At 42.7% G+C, this 27818-nt stretch overlaps 1 protein-coding gene across 2 annotated transcripts in view; it reads right to left on the bottom strand.

Moving 5' to 3' along the window:
• Window positions 1–25813, bottom strand: part of SLC38A10 (solute carrier family 38 member 10) — a 99787-nt gene extending 73974 nt beyond the window's left edge. The window contains exons 1-5 of one of the 2 annotated variants that reach the window (XM_061615754.1): window positions 25385–25813; window positions 15805–15922; window positions 5648–5693; window positions 2652–2745; window positions 1066–1209 (exon numbers count right to left, since the gene is read on the bottom strand). In XM_061615754.1, coding sequence (XP_061471738.1) covers window positions 1066–1209; window positions 2652–2745; window positions 5648–5693; window positions 15805–15922; window positions 25385–25489 — 507 coding nt within the window. In that variant the 5' untranslated portion in view covers window positions 25490–25813. Of the gene's footprint in view, window positions 1–1065; window positions 1210–2651; window positions 2746–4080; window positions 4146–5647; window positions 5694–15804; window positions 15923–25384 lie in introns of those variants that run through there. The other variant, XM_061615755.1, reaches the window with a different exon arrangement.
• Window positions 25814–27818: the final 2005 nt, after the last annotated feature.

Raw genomic sequence — 27818 nt, 5'->3', positions numbered from 1 at the left:
TCTGTTTTAGACTGTAAGCTCCATGGATGCGCGTGCGCGCGTGCGTGCGTGCGTGCATGCATGTTCATGAAACTCTGTAAAGCCCCATGTACACCAATGAAGCAGCATTGGTGTACTCATTATATATACTGTAACATATCATGAATATTTAAACATGTTTATATTAACATCACCAACTTTGTCACAAGACATCAAGTAGTCCAAGGATGGGGAACATGTGACCCTCCAGAAGTTGAGGGGGTCCAAATCCCACCAGCCCCAGCCAACATTGCCAGTACTAGGTTGTAATCTGACATCATCTGGAAGGCGACAAGCTCTCCACTTCCCCACTGAACTAGCCACTCCCATTCTGCATCTTAATAGTTCATCATGGATCACAGAACTTTAAATGCAGTGTCTAGAATGCGGCCTAAGATATGCATTTATTACATTATGGCAAATGGATGGAAAGATGGGACAAAGCAAGAAAGACCCAGGAATGCCATCAGAGGAGAGGTGGTACAGACATTTGAGGGAAAAGGCCTGTTTCAGAAGAATTTGATAAGTGGCTCACGGCATGAGGCCTGACAAACCCTTGATAAACAAATCCGGATAATAAACATGCTGTGAGAGAAAGTGAGGGAATTAATCAAGGGATTCTTTTACAATCTGTGTGGCCCAAGAGCCCATAGTATGCTGTGGTACATAAAATGTGCTGAACTGCTAGAAGCTGGGGACGTGGCATGATCCTCCAGAAGAATATGTAGTATTAAGTAGTACATGGAAGACACATTCCTGAGCCTGTGGCCACATAGGACAGCAAGCAGCCTCTCTCTTACTGGTAGTGGTCGTCTTCTACCGGCCAGTGCCAATAACATTAAATAGAGCAAGCCTTTCAAACTGAAACCCTGAGCCTATGAGTCCTTGCCAACAGGCAGACCTGGCATCTATTTAAATGTCCTCTGAGAGCCCACCCATGAGGAAAGCTTGGACACTGTGGAACTTAATTTGTATTGCGGTTTTCCTTAGATAAATTAACCACTAACCACTGAAGAAAACAAAAGCCTCCCAGTCATTAATACTGACCACAAACATAAACACCGTGTAAAAGATCAGAGCCATGGCACTGAAGGACTGTATGGACGCCATCATGTTCCTCTGGAGACTCAACGGAAGCACTATGCAGAGGGATACGATAAAAAGCAGGACTATCCGGAACCAGCCACTCACCTGAAAGTTGAGGAACAGTTACACTGAGTACACCCAAAGGATCCCGGGGGGGATGGGGAGAAGCCTAGCAAACTCACAATACAAAAATCAGACATAACAAGGCATAATGCCTCCCCCACCCCCATACACAAAACACCAAGATTAAGATTCACTCTGAAAGCAAATTAAAAGGCAGTCTATGGAGCGCTAGCAAAGCAGCTTCCCACAGACCATTCTGTGATTAGCTCACATAGTCACTTGGTGCCACTGTTGCTCTACAAAGCTCCTACCAAGCCCATTTAAAAAGTGAATGCTTGTTGGCTGTTTTAAATGGTAATCCGAATGCAACCTATTTGAATATCTTTTATGTACTTCCAGCAAATAAAATGAAAGCTAACCTTGGTGCAGAAAGGAAAATGAAGGAAGAGATGGAAGTCTTGGAAATTTTGACCCAGAAAATTAACCAGCACCTTTTTGGTGTTTATTGTAGCAGCAGGTTTGGAAATGCCTAGAAATATTTAATACCTAATTTGGCTTTGCTTATGAAGCATCTTTTTAACTTCTCAGCTCCTTAATCAGAGCTTAACTACATCAGGCCGGAGGAGATAAAAACCATGCCAACACACTACTGAACGTCCATTTAGCTTTTCTGCCTGCCCCTGCCCCCGTGGATTGTTGTCTGGACCCTATTTCCCCACTGGGAATTCAACTATTCCTCTATCAGGAAGGCAAACAGCACTGTACTCTTCTTGACCTGGTTTGCCAGGTTATTCACAGTTTAGTTTTTGTATTTTCATTTGTAGCTTTTAAGATTAACAAACAAACAAACACATCCTAAGGCTTACACTATAGCCCCAAAGTACTGTTCAGTGCCCCAAAGCGCTGAACTCCCAGTTCTGCCACAGACATCCCCTAGAGTCCTTTAGCATCTCTAGCATCCAGCTCTCTGTCGACAGCATCAGCATAATAGACCCAACTCTGCCTAGTCCTGTTTCACATCACCGTGAAGTTAAAATACTTTATAAACAAGGTAAGAATGCTGAAACACTACTATAACTGGAATGCGTGGGGGAATGGGTGCACATGCACATAAAGTTGTTGCTATATATACAGAAAGCAGAAAGTGATAGTCTCACTGCTAAGTTAAGGGAAATGTACAGGAAATAGAACATTTGCAGAAAATCCATTTGGGATTGACCCTTGGACATAAGTGTGGGAGTTAAGTTTGCCTTGGATCAGGCTATTGTGGGACAAAGTGCTCTGCGGCTTCAGTGCTTGCTACTAATTTTGAAAATGGCAGACAAGAGAGATGCTTGGATGTATCACAACAATACCATTCAAGAAAATGCATTCAAAAGCAGAACATGCCCTTTATGCAGAACAACAGGAAAGGGAAAATGTTCTGAATTGTTGTTGATAAGTTCTGAATTACAGTTGATAAGGTCAATAAAAAGCAAGCTTACCTGGAGCCCGAACAACCGGGCAAAGAAGTTTGATCCCAAGTCTCCAATAACAACATAGAAAGCAATGCAGGTTCCTAGCATCAGTCCAATCATACTGCAAAAGCACACAAATGGACAGGTCACTCTAGAGCAGAGTGTTCCCTTGGAATGCAGCCCTTACTACATGCCAGGTATGTGCTAACTGCTGCACTGAGATGCAATCAGCACTCAAATACTGTGAACAAAGACATCATCCATTGCTGATGCCCTAGACACCTTTGCTGTGAATTTCCCACCACTTCACTAACAGGACAGCTTCAGGAAAAGCATTGATTATGTATATCAGGTGCTACACTTCATGCTCCTTAATATAGGCATTCAGCAAACCAGAGAACAGAAATATGGTTGACACCACTTTCTAATCTAAACTAAAACATTCACTTCTGCTATCATCAGGGGCAAAGTCTAAGAAAGACTAGAGGAAAACAAGGTCTATAAAGTGAAACAAGCATCCACTGACACATGATAGGACTCCAGTTGGACCAAATTTATTAATGTTTGCCAGATGGTAGCAGAGACATAATGATGCTATCTTTTGGAATGCATCAAAGTTAGAGCTAGCTGTCTACATAGTAAAAATAAACCCATCTGCATATACTGTATGATACTAATGTTGAGTATTGCTCTACAGAACCCTCAAAGACCATCTATAATCATAGCAGATCTTCTGTGTCGGCCACATGGTAGAGAATTTTGTCTTGTGATGCACCTCCTTCCCTAACTTTTTAATAGCTCGAAATTAAATGTTTTCTAAATTCAGTCTCATGTGGCACATTTCAATTAGCAGCGCAGCTGAAGCCCAAACAGTGCCATTTCACATTTTCTGCAGAAAGGAACATTTTGCCCCACTTGAAGAGAATGGAGAATTTCCAGAGCAACATTTTAAACAACATTGCTGCTTCTCTTGGGTAATAACCTTATAAATTTTCTGAAACAGATTCAGCATATCATGAAACTGTTTTTTAAAATAGTTTCAGGCTAGGGAAAGGGCCACAGAGGTGTCGGACATCAGCTTTATGAGACTCTTATAAAAGAGGCAACCTGGCAACTATACAACAAGAACAGGTTAAAGCCTTCAAGTGCATGTAAATTTAACTGTTTTTTTTTGGAGCCAGAGATGGAACCTCTACTTTGGGAGTATGGTTTAAAAGGAGCTATTATTCACTTAGACACTTTGCAGAGTGTGTGTATCATCACACACAGTCGAGGGACGAGGGGAACCAAACTGGAAGCCCCACTCTCCACAGAGCTGGATAAGCTTCACTATTTCCAAGAAGGCAAACGTTTCAATTTAGTGATCATCCTGGGAACCCATGCACTGCTCCCTTTCATAGCATCATGGACCACTTCCCCTCCTATTTCCGATTGTATAATTATAGCAATTGCTTACATAAAAAAGTAATGGCAACGAAGCCCTGATAATATTTTTAGTCATCTCTCAAAGCAGTTCAGCAGCTGGGAATAAGGAAGAAAGACAGGATCACGTGACTGTCCAGCTCACCATGGATCACAGTTTGAGACCTCAGTCATAAAAAGCAACTCTATGATGCCACTAATACTCAAGTTACAGCCTGAGTTAGCTGCAGAGCCCCTCTTTTTATTGTGTTAGGGACACACGGCCACAGGTGCAGGAGAAGATCAGCCAGAAGGCTTGCCTATGATTCTCTTCCACCATTCAAGCTCCGGGCAAACCACAGTTAAAGCTATATGAGAAAAGTTATAGTTAGAAGAAGCTAAGGCCTTCAAACAATGGCAGGAGCATCATGATGTCATTACTGTTACCTAATTTGCTAATGTGGCCCAGTGTCATCCATGCCCTAAAGAGGGGATACAATCACAGACAGAATAAAAAGCTGTGCCTACTGAATTATGCCCAACTCTTTGAATGGTTCTCCCCTGTGAGAAAAGCCAAGTCGTATGTAATTTGTAATGGGGTGGGTAGCAGGTAAGGAAATAAATCCCAATCTTCCCTTACAAAGCAAATGGACTTCATCACCTCCAGCTTGAAAATGCTGGGACTGTGCATCAAGCCATTTACTCCAGCTGCCTTAACTAATAACATTTGTGACCATTGGAAGTAAAATATTACAGACGCTTCTAATTCTGTACGGTCTTGCCACAATAATGTGAGGAAACAGCTGTATACATACCATATTATTTGTGAAACGGCCAGCTGCAGATACAGATGGTTCAGGACCAAGCATTCTTGGGTTTACATGTCTTTTATCCCATTGGAGTACAGTAGGGCCCCGCTTTTCAGTGTTCCACTAATACGGTGGTTTCCAATTAGAGTAAGGCTCCACTCATATGGTGCTTGTTCCACTTTTCGCAATTTTTTGGGCGTCGGGCGCCATTTTATTGACGGAGTTCCGCTTTTAGGCGGGGGTCTGGAATGTAACCCGCCGTATGAGTGTGGCCCTACTGTATTGCAATGTTTTGTCCAAAGCTTTAAGTGTGCACAGCCCCACTTTTCTGCCTAAATAATTACTGAAGCACTAAGTGCCTACCTACTCCTGGGGAACTTGAAGTACTGGGAAGCCCTTTTAGAAGAGGAATCTGTCAGGGCGAATGTGCATGTGCATCATAGGCACAGTGGGGCATCATGCTGACCCTGCAGCAGGGTGGGGAACTTGGGGCCCTCAGAGATGTTGTTGGACTCCAACTCCTACCAGCCCCAGCCAGCATGGCTAATGGTCAGGGATGATGGGAGTTGGAGTCCAGCAACACCTGAAGGGCCACATGTCTCCCCCCCCTTCAGATCAGACTAATATGGGTAAATACTGACAGGTTCACTAAGAGAGAGATTGGGATTGGCCAGTAAAACAAAAACTGGACACAGAACTATAGACAGAACACCAGGTCTGAAGGAATCAGAACAAATGATATTTAAAGCTACAAACAGATACTTTCAAAGACTGGAATCTTGAAAGGGGGTGGGGGCAAAGAAAGAAAGTTACCTGGTTTCCACAAGCATTTTCCCAAGTTTTCCATAGGCGTGGAAGGCTAGAAAGAAAAGGGGGAGGAAAACACACATCCATCACCACAATTATTCAAACATATGTTCAAAACGTGTCATGTAAAAAGAAAAAAGAACGAACAAGAACAACAGCCACCAGAGGCAATTCAGAAGGCAGGGGTTGGCTGGCTTTGTATTTCAGGGTTAGTTTTCTTCCACCCCACCACCACCCTTGGATTCCCCCCTCCCTGCCTTGACATACCATTCACAAATCAGAAGCCACATAAAAACAAATTTGGGAGAAAGATTCAAAGCAGGTTCTTCCCTCCCCTCCCGCGCCGCAAGCCCAAGAACACTAAGTAGGAGTTACACATGGCAACCATTAGAAGAAGTAGTCAGCGCAGAAAAGAAAATATGTGAGCATGGGAGACTGTGTGGCAAAAAGTTACTGCAGTGCAAAATTTCAATCAAGTTCCCATTTTTTATTCCTTCCTTCTCCATGATGACTGAACCACTTTGTGTTGCTGATGGGAGGATTGAGACGGTGCCCAGAATCCTCAGCCACCCAGAGAATATCCATGATTCACAACCCACACCAAAGGGATTTGACCAAGAGATTTCTTTTTCGTTTCATACACTGGTCACAGTTTGCAGCACAAAGCAATCAGCATCCTTGAAATCACTGCTTTTCTGGAAAGCTCAGCTTATATTTTCAAAAGGCATTTTACTACAGGGATAAGAGGAAAATTACCACCTCCAGTTCTGAGAGAGAACCTTTTTAACTGGGTCTCTTACTAATGCCACATTCATGTGAAATGTTTACAGAGATCAACAGGCTTTCAACCCTCCGTTTGCACAATGTTCATATTCTCTTGGTGAAATTTGTGCACTTAAAAAAAGAATCAGTCACCCTAGGGCAAGAATTTAATAAGAGAAGGGATGAGGACAACAGGAAGGACAAGCCCCTCACCAAAGTAAGGCCCAGGGATAATGTCTCCTTAGAAATAGATGTGTCATTTTTTTTAAAAAATGAAAATTTTCTATTAAAATTGATCAATTAAACAACACTTAGGATCCGCCTGTCCAGTCAGGCACTGAGAAATGAGACCACCTGTCATGCTCAAGATCCCACAGAGGTGGAAGGGGAAGAAGGAAAAAAGACTTCCTCAAATTTCTTTCAGAAGCCCACTTTGATGCAAGCCCAACATAGCTACAAGGGACAAGGTGGCTGGCCAGCTTCATCTACCTGGACCTGAGAGCAGAAGGTATTTTCCTTTTTATCTTGGGCTACTCTGAAATGCTCCACTTTCACAGCCTAAATCCTCTGGCCCGGCCTGAGGAAAGTGCTTGTGAATGCTTTTTCCCCACAATAGTTTCCACCATCTTATATTCTGCCATAATTTGGGGTGTGGGGTCATTTGGAACAGAATTACTTCTCTAGCCCCACGGCAAACTATGTGTGCGGGTATTAGTCACAAGAGGCACACTAAGCTTTCACTAAGTGAAAGAAGGCCATAAAAAAACCTTAAAATTACTCATACCAAGAGATAAAGGTGTGGGCTATAGGAGTTTCTGATTCAAAATGGAGAATTTGCTTCAGGGTTAGTTCCCTATGTGGCCTTAAAAGAAGGTTCTAGGTATAAAACCCAGCTGGGATCAGTGACTTGTGGGACTGGGGCATCTTCTGATAACTTGTTCTTGTGGCACTGAAGCAAGGGAACCTTGGGCAGAAATTGTGCCGCCTACCTCTGAAAAACTGGCAGAGGCAGCCCACAAGTGCAACTCTGGCTTGATGCTCAATGTAGAGCATTGGGTGCAAATGTCAGCTTAGTCATTCATTCAGTAGATGGTTTTCAACAAGTCACATTCACTCAGAGGTGGTTCATATGTTACCTGAGCTTATCAATACATGGAAATAATTGTTTGCACCAGCGGTTAACTTGTGTGCTCAGTGTTGACTCATGGGAGAACCTTGCATAAGATCGCAGTAGCTACTTTATGAAAATAGATTTCTGGTTTCCAACATACCCTTTTTATAGAGGAAGCCACTGTGATCTTCTACAAGTACTTCCCCCAGCATTACACTCCTCACATGAAAAAAACTCTTGTGGAAGCAGTTATAATTAACTCAGTTTCCCCCGGTATATGGGAATAAATGAATTATTTTGCACTAAGAAAAAGAAAAGTTGATACCTGGCTTAAGCCTTAGCAAAAAAACAGGCCACAAATATAAGCATGCAAACAAAGCTAATTCATTTGTGCACATCCATGATCATCAGCATTTCAGATTTTAATCTGGCATCTCATCAGTGTCAGAAGACAACGGATAGACTATTTTTACATCAAGTGACGATAACAGCATGCAAAGCAACAACCCTGAAACAGCAAACCCAAACTCTTGGATGTAGGAGTGGAAAAGGATTCAGTGCAAAAGTAGCGTGATGTGTAAACAGAAGGATTCTGTCAGACATTGAATGTTTGTGTCCACATAGAAGGAAAAGTGACATTGAACAGAACAATGTCTTATGATTTGCATTAGGCCTCTTGGGTGGTTTCTAGTTAATGAGGGTTAAAATTAAGATCTGCACCTGGGAGTGAAAGGAAAGGGAACTGAAATAAAATAACCTCATGACATTATATATTATTGTTATAAAGCATTTCTACAGCCCGTTAGTACACAGACTACTTTACAGTCCTTATTACACTCCTCCTCATGATGGCCTGCTGCAAAAAGATAATTATTCTCACAAATGAGGAATAAAGACTGAGACAGTGACTTGCCCAAGGCCATTTAATAAGCCCATTGCAAATCTGGATCTGGATTTGGGTCCTCTAGATCGAAATTCAGTGTTGTATCTACTAAATCAAACCAGCTCTCTAATGAAATTTTTTAAAAAGAGATCAATATTATATTGTTTCAAGACTGATATCAGTTTCTGATATGACTGCAGTATCAGCCTAAGGTATTAACTATCAGTATCCTGAAATGTTCTAAAATGAGGCCGTAAGTAGATATTTTAGACTTCCTATGTTGACCTCCTCTAGGATGCACACCTTAACGTGGTGAGGGGGTTTGAGAGTGTTGAAGAAGCTGAGAGCAATGCCGTCAGGAGTCTAGACCAAGAGGCTGGACTCCTAGCAGGGGCACCCAAGGTGGAATGGTCAAAGCTGAGACACCAGACTAAGATGCATCCAAACTCAGAGGAAGGTAATGATAAACCACCTCTGAATACCTCTTACAAAGTAAACCCTGTGAACAGAGTATCCAAAATGCAACACGAGATATCGCTGGAAGATGAGACCCCCAGGTCAGAAGGCACTCTGCTGAGGAAGAACAAAGGACAAGTACTTTGTGACTAATGACGCAGCTGAGTCAAAGCCGAAAGGAAGCCCAGAGGCTGATGCGCACAGATGCGAAAGGAGAGTCCGGAGTTGTACGACACACACAATAGGAACATGGAATGTAAGAAGCATGAACCAGGGAAAGTTAGTAATTGTCAAGCAAGAAATGGAATGTATTAACATTACAATACTTAGTGTGAGTGAATTAAAATGGATGGGAATGGGACATTTTCAATCAGGCAACTACAAAATATTTTATGCAGGAAATGAGAAATTAAGAAGAAATTAGGTTGCTTTAATAGTGAGAAGTGATGTAGCAAAAGCAATTAGGAGCTACAACGCAAGGTCTGAGTGAGTGATATCAATGAGATTAAACAAGAAACCTATTAACATAACCATCATCCAAGTCTATGCTCCAACAGCAAACACAGAAGGAATTGGAGAGATTTTATGCAGAAGCACAGGAGGAAATTGATCACACACCAAAACAAGATGTGCTGATAATCATGGGAGACTAGAATGCAAAAGTAGGGAACAGAGAAGAACTAGGAATCATGGGGAAATGGGGCTTAGGAGACAGAAATGAAGCAGGAGAAAGACTTATTGAATTCTGTGAAGCCAATAATTTGTTTCTTGCAAACACATTTTTTGAGCAACCGAAAAGAAGACTGTACACATGGACATCATCAAATGGTCAATATAGGAATCAAATTGATTATATTGGTAGCAGAAAAAGAAGAAGTTCCATACTTTCTGCGAAAACAAAACCAGGAGCAGACTGTGGTACAGATCATGAACTGGTCGTATCGAAAATCAGAGTAAAGCTAAAGAAGAACAACAAAGCAATCATAATGCCAAAATACAATTTAAATAATATCCCAGAAGAATATAAAGATCAAATAAGGAACACGTTTGAGGCTTTAAACTTAGTTGACAGAGAACCAGAAGAACTATGGAGCGAAGCCAGAGATGTTATCCGGGAAGAATGCAAAAAGACAATACCTCTAGTTAAAAAGAGAGAAAGACCTCAATGGATGACTGAAGAAACTCTTCAAATGGTTAAAGAGAGAAGGAAAGCAAAAGCAAAAGGAGATAGAAACATGGTCAGAACCCTAAATGCAACAATACAGTGACTAGGTGGCCCCCAAATTATGGAATGATCTCCCTGATGAAGTGCACCTGGTGCCAACACTGTTATCTTTTCAGCGACAAGTCAAGACTTTCCTCTTCTCCCAGGCATTTTAGCATGTGTTTTAAATTGTGTTTTAAATTGTTTTTAAAAGATGTGTTTTTAAATATGTATATTTGTTTTTAATGTTTTTAGTTATTGCAAACCGCCCAGAGAGCTTCAGCTATGGGGCGGTATATAAATACAATAAATAAATAAATAAATAAATCATACGTAGGGATAAAGAGAACTATTACAATAGTTACTGTATAGAAATAGGACAACAAAAAGGGAAGAACAAGAGCCCTATTCCAAAAGATTAGAGAAATGAAAGGGAAATTTACACCAAGAGTAGGGATGTTGAATAATCAACAGGGGAACACACTGACTGATCGAGATGAAATAAAAGGAAGATGGAAGCAATACACTGAAGAACTCTATAAAAGAGATGGCCGGATGACAGATTCATTCATGGAGGAACCGTATGACGAAGAAGCAGAAATTTTAGAATGTGAGGTGAAAGCTGCTCTTAAAATACTTGGAAGAAACAAATCACCAGGAACAGATGGCATACCAATAGAGTTGCTACAAGCTACTGAGACTGAATCTGTCCAAATTTTGACAAAATTCTATCAAGAAATATGAAAAACTAAACAATGGCCCACAGACTGGAAGTGTTCAATATATATCCCAATTGCAAAGAAAGGGGATCCCAGGGAATGCAGTAATTGAACTATTGCCTTAGCATCTCATGCAAGTAAAGTAATGCTCAAAATTCTACAACAAAGGCTCTTACCATATATAGAGCAAGAAACGCCAGACGTCCAAGCTGGATTTAGAAAGGGAAGAGGCACCAGAGATCATATCGCAAACATACTTTGGATAATGGAATGGACCAAGGAATCTCAGAAGAAAATCATCGTGTGCTTTATAGATTACAGCAAATCCTTTGATTGTGTAGATCATGAAAAACTATGGAATGCTTTAAAAGAAATGTGGGTGCCACAGCATCTGACTGTTCTGATGCACAACCTATACTCTGGACATGAGGCTACTGTAAGGACAGAATATGGAGAAACCGATTGCTTCCCAGTTGGAAAGGGTGTGAGACAGGGGTGTATTTTATCACCCTATTTATTTAATCTATACGCAGAACATGTCATACGGAAAGCGGGATTGGGCCAAGATGAAGGAGGTGTGAAGATTGGAGGGAGAAATATAAATAATTTAAGATATGCAGACGATACCATACTACTAGCAGAAACCAGTAATGATTTAAAACGACTGCTGATGAAAATTAAAGAGGAAAGCACAAAAGCAGGACTACAGCTGAACGTCAAAAGGACTAACGTAATGACAACAGAAGATTTATGCAACTTTAAAGATGACAATGAGGACGTTGAACTTGTTAAGGATTATCAATACCTTGGCACAGTCATTAACCAAAATGGAGACAACAGTCAAGAAATCAGAAGAAGGCTAGGACTGGGAGGGCTGCTGTGAGGAACTAGAAAAGTTCCTCAAATGCAAAGATGTATCACTGAACACTAAAGTCAGGATCAGTCAGACCATGGTATTCCCAATCTCTATGTATGGATGTGAAAGTTGGACAGTGATAAAAGCGGATAAGAGAAAAATAAACTCATTTGAAATGTCGTGTTGGAAGAGAGCTTTGCGCATACTATGGACTGCAAAAAAGACAAATAATTGGGTGTTAGAACAAATTAAACCAGAACTACCGTTAGAAGCTAAAATGTTGAAACTGAGGTTATCATACTTTGGACACATCATGAGAAGACATGATTCACTAGAAAAGACAATAATGCTGGGAAAAACAGAAGGGAGTAGAAAAAGAGGAAGGCCAAACAAGAGATGGATTGATTCCATAAAGGAAGCCACAGACCTGACCTTACAAGATCTCAACAGGGTGGTTCATGTCAGATGCTCTTGGAGATCGCTGATTCATAGGGTTGGCATAAGTCGTAGTCGACTTGAAGGCACATAACAACAACAAATGTTGAGAAAATTAAAGGGATACCAGATAAATTAAACCCCTTTAAAAGTAAAGTATTCTGCTAACCTCACACACTTGGTGTGGTGAGAATCCAAATGGAAGATTCTCCATTTTCCACAACTGGTTATGGCCAGCCAGCCCCTCTTCTATGGCCTAATTAAACAGCAGATGAAAATAAATCTGGGCCTTGGACATATCTCTTCAGGTTGCAAGTGGAAGCTCACATGGTGGAATGTTTTTTCCATACAAAATATTCCCTCCACTACGACATCTAGCACATCAGGGGGAAAGGTGTTATCCTACCTTAGCCTTCTCCTTGACACATCAGTTTTCTACCTGCAGGCAATTTATTTTCTATACCGAGAAATATTCAACGATATGAGGAAGACACCCAAGTTTACCTCTGCTGCTGCTATAGTGTGCTATCATGCACAGATCACTCTCAGAAATAACCCGAGGGCCCCAGAACACCTTGGTACACACTGGGTACTGTGGACAGAATGGCTTTCAGCCAAGATCCTGACCAATGCTACAACCAGTCAGAACAACTGTCAAGAGCCCACCGAGGACCCTTCTTCAGGTGTCTGAATTTCACCTTGTTTCTTAACTTTCCAATAGTTGCTTCCAAATATCCAACTTCTTGTGCAGTGTTTTAGTGGCTCAACAACCAATACAGAATAGCAGTGGAGAAAATGTTTTAGCCTACAGTCTCATGCATTTAAATGTGTATCCCTACCTATCTCGAAGACATCAAGCAGGTAACAACATGCTTCCAGATTTCTCTATTGCTATTACATAATATTGGGGAGGGGGGGACACACGTGCACCTGAATACTACAATCATGTTTAGTATTATTTCAAATAAGTAATAAAGGTTTTATGTATTTTACAAAATGTGCTTGTAGACACAGAATCATCTCAAAGCATATCAAGTAAATTTATTCATTATCATTACAAATTCAATGTTTTTAATCAAATAGAAATATATAGCACACCCCAATAGTGGCAGGAATGGTCTGGCAGAGACGCAAGCTCTCTCCTGACACCAGCATCACTATAGCTTAACTTGATGGGGTGTGGCAGGACGGCAGTGAGGTCAGGGCTGCGCAAACACACTGATAGGAGTGACAGATCGGTTCTGCTGGTGTGTCTGCACAGCCTCAGCCTTGCTGCCACTCTGCCGCAGCCAGGTAAGTTGCAGCGATGCTGGTGTCCCACCAACTTCTACTGGCAAATCCCAGCCATCAAATGCCTGAAGCCTAAACAAAAAATATATTTCTTTCTTAAACATGGTCAAGCTCTAGCTTTGCTGAATCTCCAAGAAAGGGAACTGTACAACTATGGAACAGACACTGAACTTCCTAGATTGCTTTGTCTTTGAACTTAGCAAATACAAGGCACTGTTAAGAGACCACTCTTCTCCATCTTCAGAATTCTGATACTCAGCCAGAAATGGTCTAGGGAAGGTTCTCATGAGGTATATTGCATGGGTTCAGATTAGCAAAGGTGGACAGTGTTAGGCATGTCTGTAAGAGCTAGTAAATAATAAAGGCTTCATACTGCTCACATATATAGCAGAACAAGAAGTCACAAGGAGACAGAGTGAGACTGTGGTTAAGTCCTTTCCCTGGAATTACTTCTATGTCTGGAGAACATATAGACAATGCTGAGTTAATGCATTAATTTCTTGCTTTAAATCATCCGATCAAAGCCCAAGAAAAATTATAGCCATAAACAGAGGGCATAATTTAAAAACAATAACAATGCTATTGTGTAGTTTCTAAGAGACAAATGCCATTGATTTGCTGGACCTGACAGATATCAAGTTTTCCTCTGCCCACCAGTCCCCCTTCCCAAGCAACTCTCAGAGGTGTTTATTCTTATTGTTTCGCTGCCACTTTGGCTTTTGTAGCCAAGGCTTTGAATGTTCTTCCGGAAGACATTGCTTAGATTAAGTTAATTTGTAAAACTTCCCTGCGTCTTTCAAAGCTGCCAAAGCCTCCCACAGAATCAGCTTGGGCTCTGCCAGGATCTCTTACAGCTGGACCGGTGTAGAAGAAAGCAAGTGACAAAGGCGGCTGTGTGTAGCTGCTCAACCTTGATGCATTTGGGATGACTGTGGCAGCAGCAGTACAGCCTTCCCTGGGGCCGAGGATGCCTTTTCCCAGGCACTCTCCTTGCTCCGGCTGATGGCATCTCTCCCAGGGCAAAGGCAGGCAGAAAGGGAAGCCGTTTCTTTCCGCAGTAATATGTATGTGCCAAAAAGTTTGGAAGCATTTACTGGCCCTTCTGTGTATCTAAGCTGCTTAGTTTGTGAAAGGAAAGGGAACCTCTTCTTCCTGGGAGACACTCCAAGGTGAAGAGGACTCTATGTATTCAGGCAAAGGAGGAGGAGTGTACAAAGACTTATTGTGGCATAGAAGGGGAAATCAAGGACTGCGGGCATCTGGTGTTTAGGGAGAAAGAACTATGTTTGACTCCCCTTATTCCTCTCCCACCTCTCAAAAATGGAGGATAGTTATAATAAAGCATGTATTTTGTTGCAAGGGTTTAACCTTCGGGACCACATGAGTTTTCTAATTTTTGTTGTTGCCAATAGATATATTTTGTCGTGGCTGTGCTGAGCAGCTAAATGAGGGAGCCTCAGGCAACAGAGGAACTGAGGGTATCCATCTGTCAGCAGTCACTAAGGATACTGCACATTTCTTTAAATCCTTTGCAGGCAGAGAGACCAGCCAATTCCCCACTCTGACTCCCCAAGAGGCAACTCAGGAAACACAAAATGGGGTTATGGTTGTGGGAGGGCAGAAAACAGCATGTCCTGCCATGAGAATCTTTCACCTCTGTCACCCCAAGGGACAAATCCCACCTCTACAACAGGCAAACTCAGAATGGGTATAGCAGAGTTTCTGCTCCTGGAGCAGCAGCTTCAGAGAAACCCCAAGAGGGGCTATTCTACGCAGCTCGCAACTTGTTTTCTAGCATGACGACACATACCATTCAGAAGGGCTTAAACCCTCAGCCCTGTCCACGCATCTCCTCCCCCACCCAAATCCTTGGGAATTGGAGGAGAGGTCAAAAATAGATGGTGATCCGGGCGCCAAGGCACAGCAGACAAACGACGAAGAAGAGGGTAGGCCTTGCCAAAAACCCACACAAGAAACTTGCAGATGTTTCGGTTTTCTTGGCTGCTTGTAATGTTGTACACTGTTTCCCCTGACACCCCCCCCTTGTGCTGCCACAAGCACATAATCCAAGGAGTCCACAGTCTATGCCACGTTCTCTATTGGCAGAACCCAATGTCCTCGGCAGCACGCTGGGTGGGGAAAGTGAGTGGTTTTGGGGAAGTGACCAATAACTTATTGCAGAGACACCCACTATGCCAGCTCTCTCCCTAAGAACATATGCTTGGACTATTATCTTCTTCCTGGCCTGTGCAGTCAAAGCAGTTCAGTATCATCTTCAAAGAGTTAAATGTTTCTGCTACCAGCTGCTGTTACACACAGAAGGAAAGAAACAAGCATACAGAGAAATATATATATACTGTGAATAATTCAGCCACAATGGTATGAGAGTTGTAAATTAGGAAGCTGGGGTATAAGCAAGGCCTCACCTCCCAGTTGACCATACTCACCTAGCCCAGGATAGGTTCTCCGTTTGCTGAGATTGGCCGATTTCACTAGGAACATACAGGATTGATGAGTCATCCAGGAGCAGAAAATAAGCAGCAGAGCTCCCAGAAAGATGCCACACTAGAAAGGAAGGAGGGGGGAAAAGTCCTGGATGAATACTAAAGAATTCCCCCCTGCCCCCCGAACAACTCTTATTTCATGCATTCTTATTGCTGACCCACATCACTTAGAGGCTGCCTGGGATGTTTGCAGCCACACACTTTCCTGTTAAGGGAGATCCCCTGCCTCTGAACAGCAGTCAGCCAAAATGTGACGTATGAGTTCAATTTTATTCTCTCACACACACAGAGTTTATGGCAGAAACATAGAGCAGCCACCTGTTTACTAAATGGCTCAGTTGCAGCACCTCTTTGCCTGCCTGGAAAAGGAAACCAGAGCAATTTATGGAAGGGAACAAGACTACATGCCCTGCTGTTGTGACATTTTTTGGGCATATTCCAGAACGGTGATCTGTCTCGAGCTCCTACAAGATTCATGTTAAACAAGTTAGCATGCTGTTGATCCAGGAGTTGGAACTCCTCTGCAAAAGTGTAACTGGTTGTTCTATCCACTTACAGCACAAACATAAATTACGCTGTTAGCTACCTGTCCTGAAAGCATTGTACTGGCTCACTCTCTGAATGTATTTGCAGAGGAAGTGGAAGGAGCTCAGGGAAAGGAGAGGGAGAGGACATGAATGGCTGAACATTTATGAAAACAATGTGTGACTCTGGGCAGGAACAAGTGGTGCTAAATTTTAATTGCAGCTGTTATTTGTTCTGTTTTAGTCAAAAGAGTTGCAGCTTTGGAGCTTCTGGCAACTATGTGCATAACAAACCAATGACCTGTTCTGAGAAGCCTGAAAACCCAAATAGCGGTAAAGGCCTTTTTTCTCTCAAAGGAAGGCTTATTGCCATCAACTGGCAGCTGTGAAGTTGGACCAACCAACAAGAACCCCAGAGCTCTCCAAAGGTTTCTCAAAAATACAGCCATAGGACACTTTTTTTGGGGGGGGGGAAGGCACAAAATAAAGAGAGACATAGCCATTTCCAGGATTTGGTGCAAGCAGGGGAAACAGGATAGGCATGTCTTTGTCTCACAGGGCCTACTGATTCAAAGGCTACGTGTAACCTTGCTGGACAGAAGTTATAATGGAGTTAGTAGTATCCTACTGTGGTGATTTTCCATCAGGTCATTCATGCAACCAAGTGCCACAGTCTATTAGCAGCATCTGTTAACAAATGCTGCCATGCATTGGGAAAGCATCTGTGACCAGATGGGTTCATGTGCATAACCACATATCATTGGTGGTAAGCATTTTTACAACCACAAAGACTTAATTACTACCAGCAGTCCTAACTCCTGTTAAGTCCAGGACAGAAAAATCAACTATGCCTCTGAGTGTCCAGTGACCAACACATGCTGCTCTTTTACCAGTGAGGGCATTAGCCTATCCGGTTCAAAACAGAAGCAAGTGTGATGAAGTGCTGCTTTAAAACATCAATACTAAAAATATGACCTCTAATACACATTAGGAAGAAAGGGTATCTGCTCCAAAGGAGGTACTGACACACACGTCTCTGCTACTACCCCTCACCTCTCCCAAATGCATATTCACTCTCTTTTAAGGTCCTTAATACCTGCATGATGGCAACAGTTGCTTGCACAGAGGCGCATCTATTTCCTATGCACTGTTCAGATGCGTTATTTCAGCATAACTTTCCTTTTTAGGCTCATTATACCTTCATGCTGATTATACATATTTTTGTCTTAAGACTGCTTATGTCTATCTTGCTTATTAATTTTTATCCAAGAATGTTTTAGGTAAAAGCAGGAGATAGAATTGTAAGGCAGCTTTCTTATTTGTACATAGCAAAAAGTTCAGCACAAAACACAATTTAAAAAAAACACCCTACATAGGCCTCTTGGATGCTTACATTAGCCTAAAGGACTAGTTCATATCTTGGAGTGTTCAGATCATTATCATGCCAGTAACTCTAATGTTTCTCTTTCCTATAAGGAATGCACGAACCCAATGAAAGCTAGAAGGAAGTCATAGGCGTCCATTGCGAGTTAACATGCTCTCAAAGCTAACACTTGCCTTCAAACATTACATAACATGCCTCGTATTCACACAAACAGCAGATACTGGGAATGTGTCAAGTGTCTAATAAACAGCCTATTTCTAAGTCAGTCCAGGGTTAAAGCCAAAGATGGCAGCCATTCAATTGATGAGTCAGCTGCTATTTTCTGATCAAAGAATCATGTTTATTATTTGACTAGTCAAATATTCCAGCAAGAATACCCTGATGCAGATCTTTCTACATGAGAAAAATATAACTACATCATGGTACCATCTGTTAACAGACCTACTTAAATGACTCAAGTGTTTTGCTTTGCTACATGCTAATGCCATCTGTTGGGAAAAAGATGGAACTATCCAGGTAACATCTTGACTGATTGGAGCTTTCTGATATGAAGATTTTAAGTGTATGGAATATTTTCCAGAAGTTACATGAAAAAGTAATATCAGGTTATCAATTTAGCAGCTCAAAAATGGCATTCAGCAGGTAGAGAATGCTATATACATTTTCTGTGGTTTGCTGTCACTGCTTAGTTAGGTTATATCTCCTTCAAGAACTGTGTTGTGCTTCCTTGAAATCCCAGACAACTATTTGTATTTTGATCTAAAAAAAAAGGCATTCAGCAAGTTTAGTCTCTGACCACAAAAACCTTATGTTCTAAAACTGCAACCTTTATTTGGGAGCAAATTCCATTAAACTAAGTAGTACTTGCTTCCAGGTAAACATACTAAGGATCACGTTGGTAGTCTTCCATTTTTTCTAAACACCACTTACTCTGCTCTGTATTGTTCCAGATCAAAATATGATTTTTGTAGGAGTTATAAGCCAACAGTAGACCACTGAGGCTACTAAGGATCTTTTTTAAGCCTATGAATTCTTGTTAGAATACATGACTCCCAGTTTTCAGAAAAGAAAGGAGTAACTTTCTTGTCATTCACAGTTTCATGAGTTGGTTTGAATACCAATGTAGTTTTAGTATTAAACGAATTATTTTTCAGATTTTATTTCAGAATATTTATAGCCCAACTGACATTCAACAATCTCAGGACAGGCTACAGTATTTAAAAAGGAACAACAATAGATCAAATTTAATAAATAAGAGCAGGTAAAAAATTCAAAATTACAGTTTAAAACCTAGCATCAGACTAATATTGCATATAAGCCTGGGCAAACACATGTCTTAACCAGGCACCAGGATGTCAGGAGCATCAGTGTGTGGCATATTTCGGGGGGGGGATTCCATAATTCAAGCACCACCACATAGAAGGCCCTATCCCACATCATGACATGATGTAACACCCCTGGTGGTAGAGCAAAGAGAAGGGCCTCCCTGCCATCCCTCAGATCTAAGGACAAGCTGATATTGGGAGATGTGTTCCTTTCAGACATCTGGACTCCAAGTCATTGAGGGCTTTATATGTCAATACCAGCATCTGAAATTTAACCCAGAAACAAATAGCTAATGAAGATCTATCAGGATCAAAGTTATGCAATCCTGCTGGTTGCCCCAGTCAACATTCTCACAGTCAAGTTTCCAAACTGTCTTTAAGAGCACCCTCTGCAGTAGATTACAAAGGTGACCATTTTGTATTGCAGGTACAAAGATGAAGTGATTTTGTCATAAGAGTGAGATTGCAACTTCAGAGAACAAAATAGCTCCCAAAGTGCAACGAGAACACCACAGAAGATAATTAAATATATGGCAACTTTAAGAATTTGTGCCGGAGCTTGCTTTTTTCTACTTCTCTTCCCATCCCTTTTTTCTTGTGTGTCATGTCTTCTAAATTGGGCAGACAAGGACTGTCTTGCTGCCAATTATTGTAAACTGCTCCAAGGGCATTTTAGCTAAAGGTCAGGGTAAAAATGCTTTAAATAAATCAACTAATAATAGATAAATAAATAAACAAAAACAATGCAAACACCACCCAAGGTTAATCTAATTCAGAAATTAATATGCTGCAAGCTGGCTGGCAAAAGACACCAAGATCAACAGAGCACAGAAAGCTATGAGGAATGTAACCAACTTCTATAGAAAGGAGATGAGATTATAGGTGGATCCTGAGTATAAAACTCCATTCAAGGCTTCCCTTAAAGTTTGTAAGTCATTCACAGCAGCATGATCAAACTGGATTCAGAGAACAAAACCGAAATGGACAAATTAGAGTATTCTTTGTGCTTGTAAGGAGATATGTAGACCCATTACCATGCAAATGACAGGCATAAAACTTGAACAGCGAACACCACTTATGAATTTCCAATTCAGAAACAAAACTCCACCTTAAACAACAAAACTGCATAATTAACAGCAGTATACAATGAGTCTCAGGAATGCAGGTAAAAGCTTGAGGAGAAGGACCACTTTGATGTTACTGAGATTGGATGCTACAGTTACAGACCATTCTGAAACTTCAGATGATCTCTACTGCTAAGCCATAGATCTAGTTACACCAACAGCGATACAACTATGAGCTGTGGTGCATCTAACGTCTAGGTTCAGAGGCAATTTCCCACTGAGTGGCACTGAACACCAGTTGCTAGGGAGCCACAATGGGAGAGAGCTGCCTTCGTAACCTACTTGTGGGCTTCCCAAAGGCATCTGATTGGCCATTGTGGAAAACAAGATCTCAACGAGATGAATCCGTTGTCTGACCCAACATGGCTTTCTTATATTTTTACCTCATAGGACAAATTATGAGGTTTATTTATTTATTTATTTATTATTTAAAATATTTCTGTCCCACCCTTCTACCCTACAATAGGGCACTCAGGGCGGCTACGATAAAATCGCACGCGTATATAATAAAATACACAATAAAACACACAATAAAACATTAAAAATTACAGTAAATTAAAATGTATAAAGTACTATTAAAATACATAAAATGCATTATGCATACACATACAAACATAAAACATGTATATATGTGCATACACATATAAGAACTTAAAAGATAAAAATAAAAGATAAAAAACTTAAAACAGTGCCAGGCTGACCCGTCAGTCCCAACCAAAGGCTCTCCGGAACAAAATGTTTTTTACAAGTTTCCGGGAGACCATCAGGGAGGGAGCAAAGCGGGCTTCTTGGGGCAGGGAATTCCAAAGTCTGGGAGCCACCATTGAAAAGGGTCTCTCCCGCATGCCTGTCAATCTAATTTCTTTCATTCCAGGCACGCAGAGGAGACAGGAGGTAGATGATCTTAAATCCAGGCTAGGAACATATGGGCGTAAGCGGGCCCTTAAGTACACTGGTCCAAGGCCATTGAGGCCTTTAAAGGTCAAAACCAGCACTTTGAATTGGGCTCGGAAACAAACTGGGAGCCAGTGGAGTCGATAAAGCACAGGGGTGATATGCTCCCTGCGCCGTGCTCCAGTTAACATTCTGGCTGCTGCATTTTGGACCAGCTGTAGTTTCCGAATCGTTTTCAAAGGCAGCCCCACGTAGAGAGCATTACAGTAATCAAGCCTTGATGTCACCAATGCATGTGTCACCATGGCCAAGTCAGCTGCTTCCAGGAATGGACGCAGCTGGTAGACCATTTTGAGATGACCAAAAGCACCCCTGGCTACCGTAGCCACCTGATATTCCAATAGCAGGGCAGGATCCAGAAAAACTCCCAGACTGCGGACCTGCTCTTTCAAGGGGAGTGCAACCCCATCCAGAACAGGCTGCAACCCTATCCCTGGGGCAGTTTTTCCCTTGGCCAGCAACACTTCTGTCTTGTCTGGATTAAGTTTCAGTTTGTTCGCCCACATCCAGCCCTTCACAGCCTCCAGGAAGTGGTTTAGGATGAGCAGTCCCACCTTGCCATCAGATGGAAGGGAGAGATAGAGTTGAGTGTTCTCAGCATATTGATGACATTGCACTCCAAATCTCTGGATGACTTCTCCCAGTGGTTTCATATAAATGTTAAAGAGCATGGGAGACAGAATGGAACCCTGAGGTATCCCATAGGCCAGTGGCCAGGGGGTCGAGCAGAAGTCTCCCAGCACCACTTTCTGGGTCCTGTCCATTAGGTAGGAATGGAGGCACATCCCAGCGAGACGGCTCAGAAGGATACCATGATCAATGGTATCAAAGGCTGCAGAGAGGTCCAGCAGCACCAACAGGGATGCGCTTCCTCTGTCCGATGCCCAGCATAGGTCATCAAGCAGGGCAACCAGGGCAGTCTCTGTCCCATGACCAGGCCTGAAGCCTGATTGAAAAGGGTCTAGATAATCCGATCCATCCAGGAAAACTTGGAGTTGAGCCGCCACCACCCTCTCAATCACCTTGCCAAGAAAGGGGAGATTAGAGACTGGCCGAAAGTTATTAAGATCCGCAGAATCTAGTGAAGGCTTCTTTTTAACAAAGGTCTAATCACAGCCTCCTTCAACAAGGTTGGCATAGAGCCTTCCCTTAGGGAGGTGTTAATCAACCAACCAGCTACTCCCAATCTAGCGGATTTAACTAGCCAGGATGGGCAAGGATCAAGCGAGCAGGTAGTGGCCCTCATTTCTCCCAGAATCCTGTCCACATCCTCAGGTTTTACAAGCTGAAAAGTATCCATGGAAAAATGACCAGAGGAAGCAACAGGGACATCCAGCACAACTGTAATTAATGAGGAGTCCAGGTCAATCCGAATGCGAGCAATTTTATCTGCAAAGTGCCTTGCAAACATTTCACAGTGAGCAACTGATGGCTCAGAGTGTGCTGTCGAGCCAGATCCCAAAAGACCCCAGACCACTTGAAAACGCATCGCCGGATGGCACTGAGCAAACACAACGGTGGCAGAGAAGTAAGCTTTTTTTGCTGCCAGTACCGCTACAAGGTAGCCTCAAAAATGAGCTCTAGCCAGTGTTCGGTCAAAGACAGATTGAGTTTTTCTCTATCGTCGTTCTAGCCGTCATCCCTGCCGTTTCATCAGGCCCAAGGTCTGAGTAAACCAAGGTGTAACAGGCCTTCCCTGGAGGGAGAGGGCGCTTTGGAGCTATAGTGTCCACCGCCAGGGTCACCTCTGTATTCCAGAGGTTGTCCAGGGCTTCGGCAGTAGCACCAGCCATGCTGGGAACATCCCCTAGAGCGCTCAGGAAACCATCAGGATCCCAGGGGCGGACCATCCTGATCGGCCCATCACTCCTGCAGGGGTTATCTGGAGCACAAAGTCTAAACCTAAACCTAATCAGGTGGTGATCTGGCCATGACAACAGAGTCACTGAGAACCCCTCCACCCTCAGATCCCCGACTTCCTGCCCTGAACAGAACACAAGGTCGAGCGTGTGTCCTGCCACATGAGTTGGTCCAGAAGAAATTAAAGACAGCCCCATGGTTGTCATGGCAGCCAAGAAGTCCTGAGCTGGCCCTATGAGATTAACCTCAGCATGTATGTTGAAATCACCCAGGACTATCAGCCTGGAAAACCACAACACCAACGTCAAGGCCAGCTCCACCAGCTCAGGGAGGGAGACTGTTGGGCAGCGGGGTGGACGGTACACCAACAGAGTCCCAACTCTGTCACCCTGAGCCAATGCCAGGCACACACACTCAAAGCCAGGAGTTAGGGACAGGATACCTGACAGGGGAGATAGATTCCCTACAGACAATTGCAACACCTACTCCCCGTCCCCTGGATCTGGGCTGCTGGAATGCCACAAAACCTGGGGGGCAGAGCTGGGAAAGTCCCACTCCACCCTGGTCATTTAGCCAGGTTCACTCCTTTATACTGCATGCACACACAATGTACCCCCAAACCATGCAAAAGCATTACAGTTTTATTTACTTAAAGAGTGCAAAGAGCTGCTATTGGTTGTTGATCCCTGTATCGTGTAAATGCAGTATATATGCAATCAGGGAGGGGGGAGAGGGAAGGCTGATCATTATAGGGCACAGCATGGTATGCTAGATACTTCACATGTGAAATGGCCCTGGGTGCCAAGTTACACAAGTGTTTCCAAAACCTGCCTTATATTGAACTCTACCATGTGGTGGCCCATGGGCATCCAAGGAAGCAGTGCACAGGTAAGGAGAAGAGAGAGATCAGAAACAAGGGTTACCACACAGGGATACAATATGACTTTAAAGGGGGGGGGAAGGAGGATTTCCAGCGACTCATCAATGCAGGAACTAGTCAAGCACAATTCTTCTAGGTTCCCCAATTTTGTGACATTTGCCTGCCAAACAAGTTATACATGTATGGTAACACTTTAGTACAACGTCCAACACATCCAGATATCCAAGAAAAGAGACATATAGTTACCATAACATGAGAAACTTTCTCTCACACAGTTTCTAATAGTGTATGCCTATCTTTCACACACAAGAAGGAAAATTCTATGGAATTGGGGAAGGCCAAGGTTTTCAAAAGAGCAAAAAATATTTGTAAAAGAAAACCTAAAGGAAAAGGAATCCCAAAATTATGAGCATACTCAGTGGGTACACAGTGCTCACTGACTGGTGAGAGAATATAACGAAAACCAGGGAGGAGGGCAAATGAAATGCAGTATGCAGGAAGACAGCATGGCTGGCTGATACCCTGAACAGGAGGCCTCTACACTACAACATTTTGTTGGAGATCTCATTTGTATTCTTTCTAAAATCTTGGTTGTGAGATAAGATGTTTTGAAAATGAACAATAACTGGATTTCTTTTAAAAATACAAAATAAGGATGAATAATCAAACCACGACTCTTGTCCAAGATGTCTGCAACGCACCCTCCTTGTGTGAGTGTTCCATGACAGTTAAAAAGCAGGGTCGGATCGTAAAACTCAACCTGCATGTCACATACTGCAATATAACAACTATTAATACAGTACAGTATTAGACAAACTACTGATCTGAATTGGTCTAAAACAGACTTTCCTTAAAAATAAGCATCAGTTTTTACTTTTAAGATAAATGACAATAAGGAAAAAGATAAATGGCAAAGTAATTGGGTTCAATTAGTAGAAAGCAATCTATAAATGTTATAAATAAATTAATAAATAAACAAGTGAAATATAAAAAATTAAAGGGCAAAGTGATTAAAACAAAAAGAATTAGAACATGAAGTGACTGTGAGGACTATGTACTCTGTAAGGGGTAAAAACTAGGGAAACAGCAACTTCCCCATTAAGCAATCAACAAAACCAGCTGTCCAAATAGAATTAGTTTATTTTGCCTGGTGTGGCAGGAAGATACATGTAGGGTTCCCACCTTTCTTTCAGACAGAGCTGTTCTGCCTTTTAACAGGTTCACCACAGACAACTACTTAAAGGGTGCAGCTTCTCCAACATAAGTATGAACTGAACAGGAAAGCTGCACCTATTGAGCTTCTGCCTGTCATGCACAGATTCCTTGTCAAGTGGAGGGGATTAGGGCAATCCTAAACACGGAGGGGGGGCAGAAAGACTGTATAACTCCCATAATGCATAACAGGGTCAACTAATCACCGGGGGGGCGCTGATAGAAAGGGATGCATAAAAATGGCGCAAAAGCGGACTAACCTGTCGAAAGCAGAAGGGCATCGTTAGCACGCTGACCCCAACAATGCTGTTCACGATATTCATGATGAGGCCCCAATTGGAACCAAAAGAGGTGGTGGAAGCCATGCCCGATGGAGGGTGGGTGGGGGGTGAGAAAGGGAGACAGGGGGGGGGATTGACAGCTCTACTTAAACTCGAAGGGGCGGGGCTGCCCAGGAAAGACGTGACGTGGGCAAAACCAAGGTGTGGAAGGGGGGAAGGTGTGGAGGGGGGAGGAAGAGGAGGGGGCCTTGTCGTTCTGACGCAAACTCTCCCTCGAACCCGGCTCCAACCTCACACGTCGCACACACTTCCTAGTTCACTTGCTCTGTTGGCGCTTCCGGGATGCAAAACCACAGAGGGCTAATGGCCTAGAGCGGCAAAAATGAAAGAGAGCAAAACTCTTTGAAGAGCTCTGACCTGACCCGGATGACCCTCGGGGAGAGGCGGGGGACTGAGGTTGCCAAGGAAACTGTGCATGACGCCGGGGGTGTTGCTAGACCGTAACAGTGGTTGGTTGGTTGGTTCTGGTGCTCCTCTGGAGAAGTCCTGAGGTGTCGTGTGTCATTGCAATTTATTGTCCTGGAACTGTAATATTCCATGTCGTGGCAAACCAACGTGATGTTTCCACGTTGTTGTGTGCAGCAGCAACACAACACACTTCAGGGCTTATTCTGAGCGACGGATCATCCCTAGAATCTGGTTTGAATGCCAGGACTTTATACTGAAACGTGTGGAACAGTCACAAAAGAGAGATCCAGGAGGTGCAATATATATGCGTGTATATTCATGCCTTTGATAAAATGGACTCTAGGCCAAGAAAGCCATAATAAATTTGTTAGTTTTTAGGATGCTTTTTATTTAATTTTTTATTATTATTATTATCATAAAGGAGAGGACCTCTGCACATGTGAAGAAAGCCTTGACCTTACCACTAGCAGCTGCAGGCAACCCCCTAAATATCTGCAAAGACATATCATTGAGGGTGTAACATGCAAGGTGGCTTGACCCCGGGATGTTCTGTCTTTATAGAATAATAGCCACTGCTTTCTGTAAGAGTACCACAGTAAAGCCCTCATATCACTATGTGCCACTGTTCAAATAAGACACCATGGGAGAAAATAAGGAAACCATGGCATTTTGGACAAAAAAAAGGGTCTTGTCGTTCCTTAAAGACTGACACATTTATTATGGCATAAGTCTTCACAGTTCCCTTCAACAAAATGCTTATGTTATAATAAATTTGTTGATATTTAAGTTTTGTTGTTGTTTCTGCTGCAACAAACTAACACAGCTTCAATTCTGGAAACAGCAGTTTGGGACATCCTTGACTTTCAGTTGGACCATAATACCTAGAATCAAATAATCTGATTATTTTGAAATTCAGTGCTATAATGTCTCTTTCAGGTAGCATGGTAGTGTTTCAGCTTTCATAATACATTATCCTAACCTTCCTCCAAAGAACTCAGAGCAGCGTACAGAGTTCTACCCCCATCCATTTTATTCTCACAATCCAGTGAGGCAGGCTGAGCTAAGATATGGTGACTGGCCCGAGGCCACCCAGTGAACTTCATGGGTGAATGGGAATTTGAACCTGAGTCTCACAGGTTCTAGTCTGACATGCAAACTCAAGGGTAGCCAACATTGTGCCCTCCAGATCTTGTGGACTCGAGTTTCCATCAGCCCCAGCCAGCATGGGCAATGATCAAGGATGATGGGAGTTTTAATCCATAAAATGTGAAGGGCACCACATTGCTCTAACCACTGCAACACAGACTTTCATCTAGCTTCTCAGCAAATCTGTGTTGTCAAGCCAGATTTCAAACGAACATCAGGAAAAACCTAACTGTTAGAGCGATATGACAATGGAACAAATTACCTAGGCAGGCCTTCATGAGGCAGTTTGACAACCACCTGTCAGGTATACTTTAATTTGGATTCCTGCATTAAGCAGGGGATTGGACTTGATGGCCTTATAGGCCCCTTCCAACTCTATAATTCTATGATTTCTCAGCTGATAAAGTTTCTGACCTTTGTGTGAGCCAGGGACCTCTCAGGCATTCTGTTGCGACAGGTTTGTCCAATGATTCTGTGGAATGCGAAAGCAATGTGTAGGTGTGTTAGGGCATAGGTGACCAATCTGTGACACAGGAAAAGTGGCACAGGCAGGAAAGAGGAGGAACTGTGACCTGGCCATGGCACAGAATCTGTTCCAGATTGCTTCTCTCATATGCTGTTACCTGATCCCCAATGCAGTTGCACAAGAGGCAAAGCCACTCCAAGGCACAGAAAATGGAAGTGGGAAGGGGCGTCATAAGTATTATAGTTGCATTAGTGTGACACTGTCTCACACTTTCGTCCTGATCTGTGGTACACTTCCAAAAAAGATTTACTAGTGTTCTGACAAGATGATACC

Source organism: Rhineura floridana, chromosome 3 (assembly GCF_030035675.1).
Source record: "Rhineura floridana isolate rRhiFlo1 chromosome 3, rRhiFlo1.hap2, whole genome shotgun sequence".
Lineage (NCBI taxonomy): Eukaryota > Metazoa > Chordata > Lepidosauria > Squamata > Rhineuridae > Rhineura > Rhineura floridana.
This window is presented reverse-complemented; position numbering and strand designations above follow the sequence as displayed.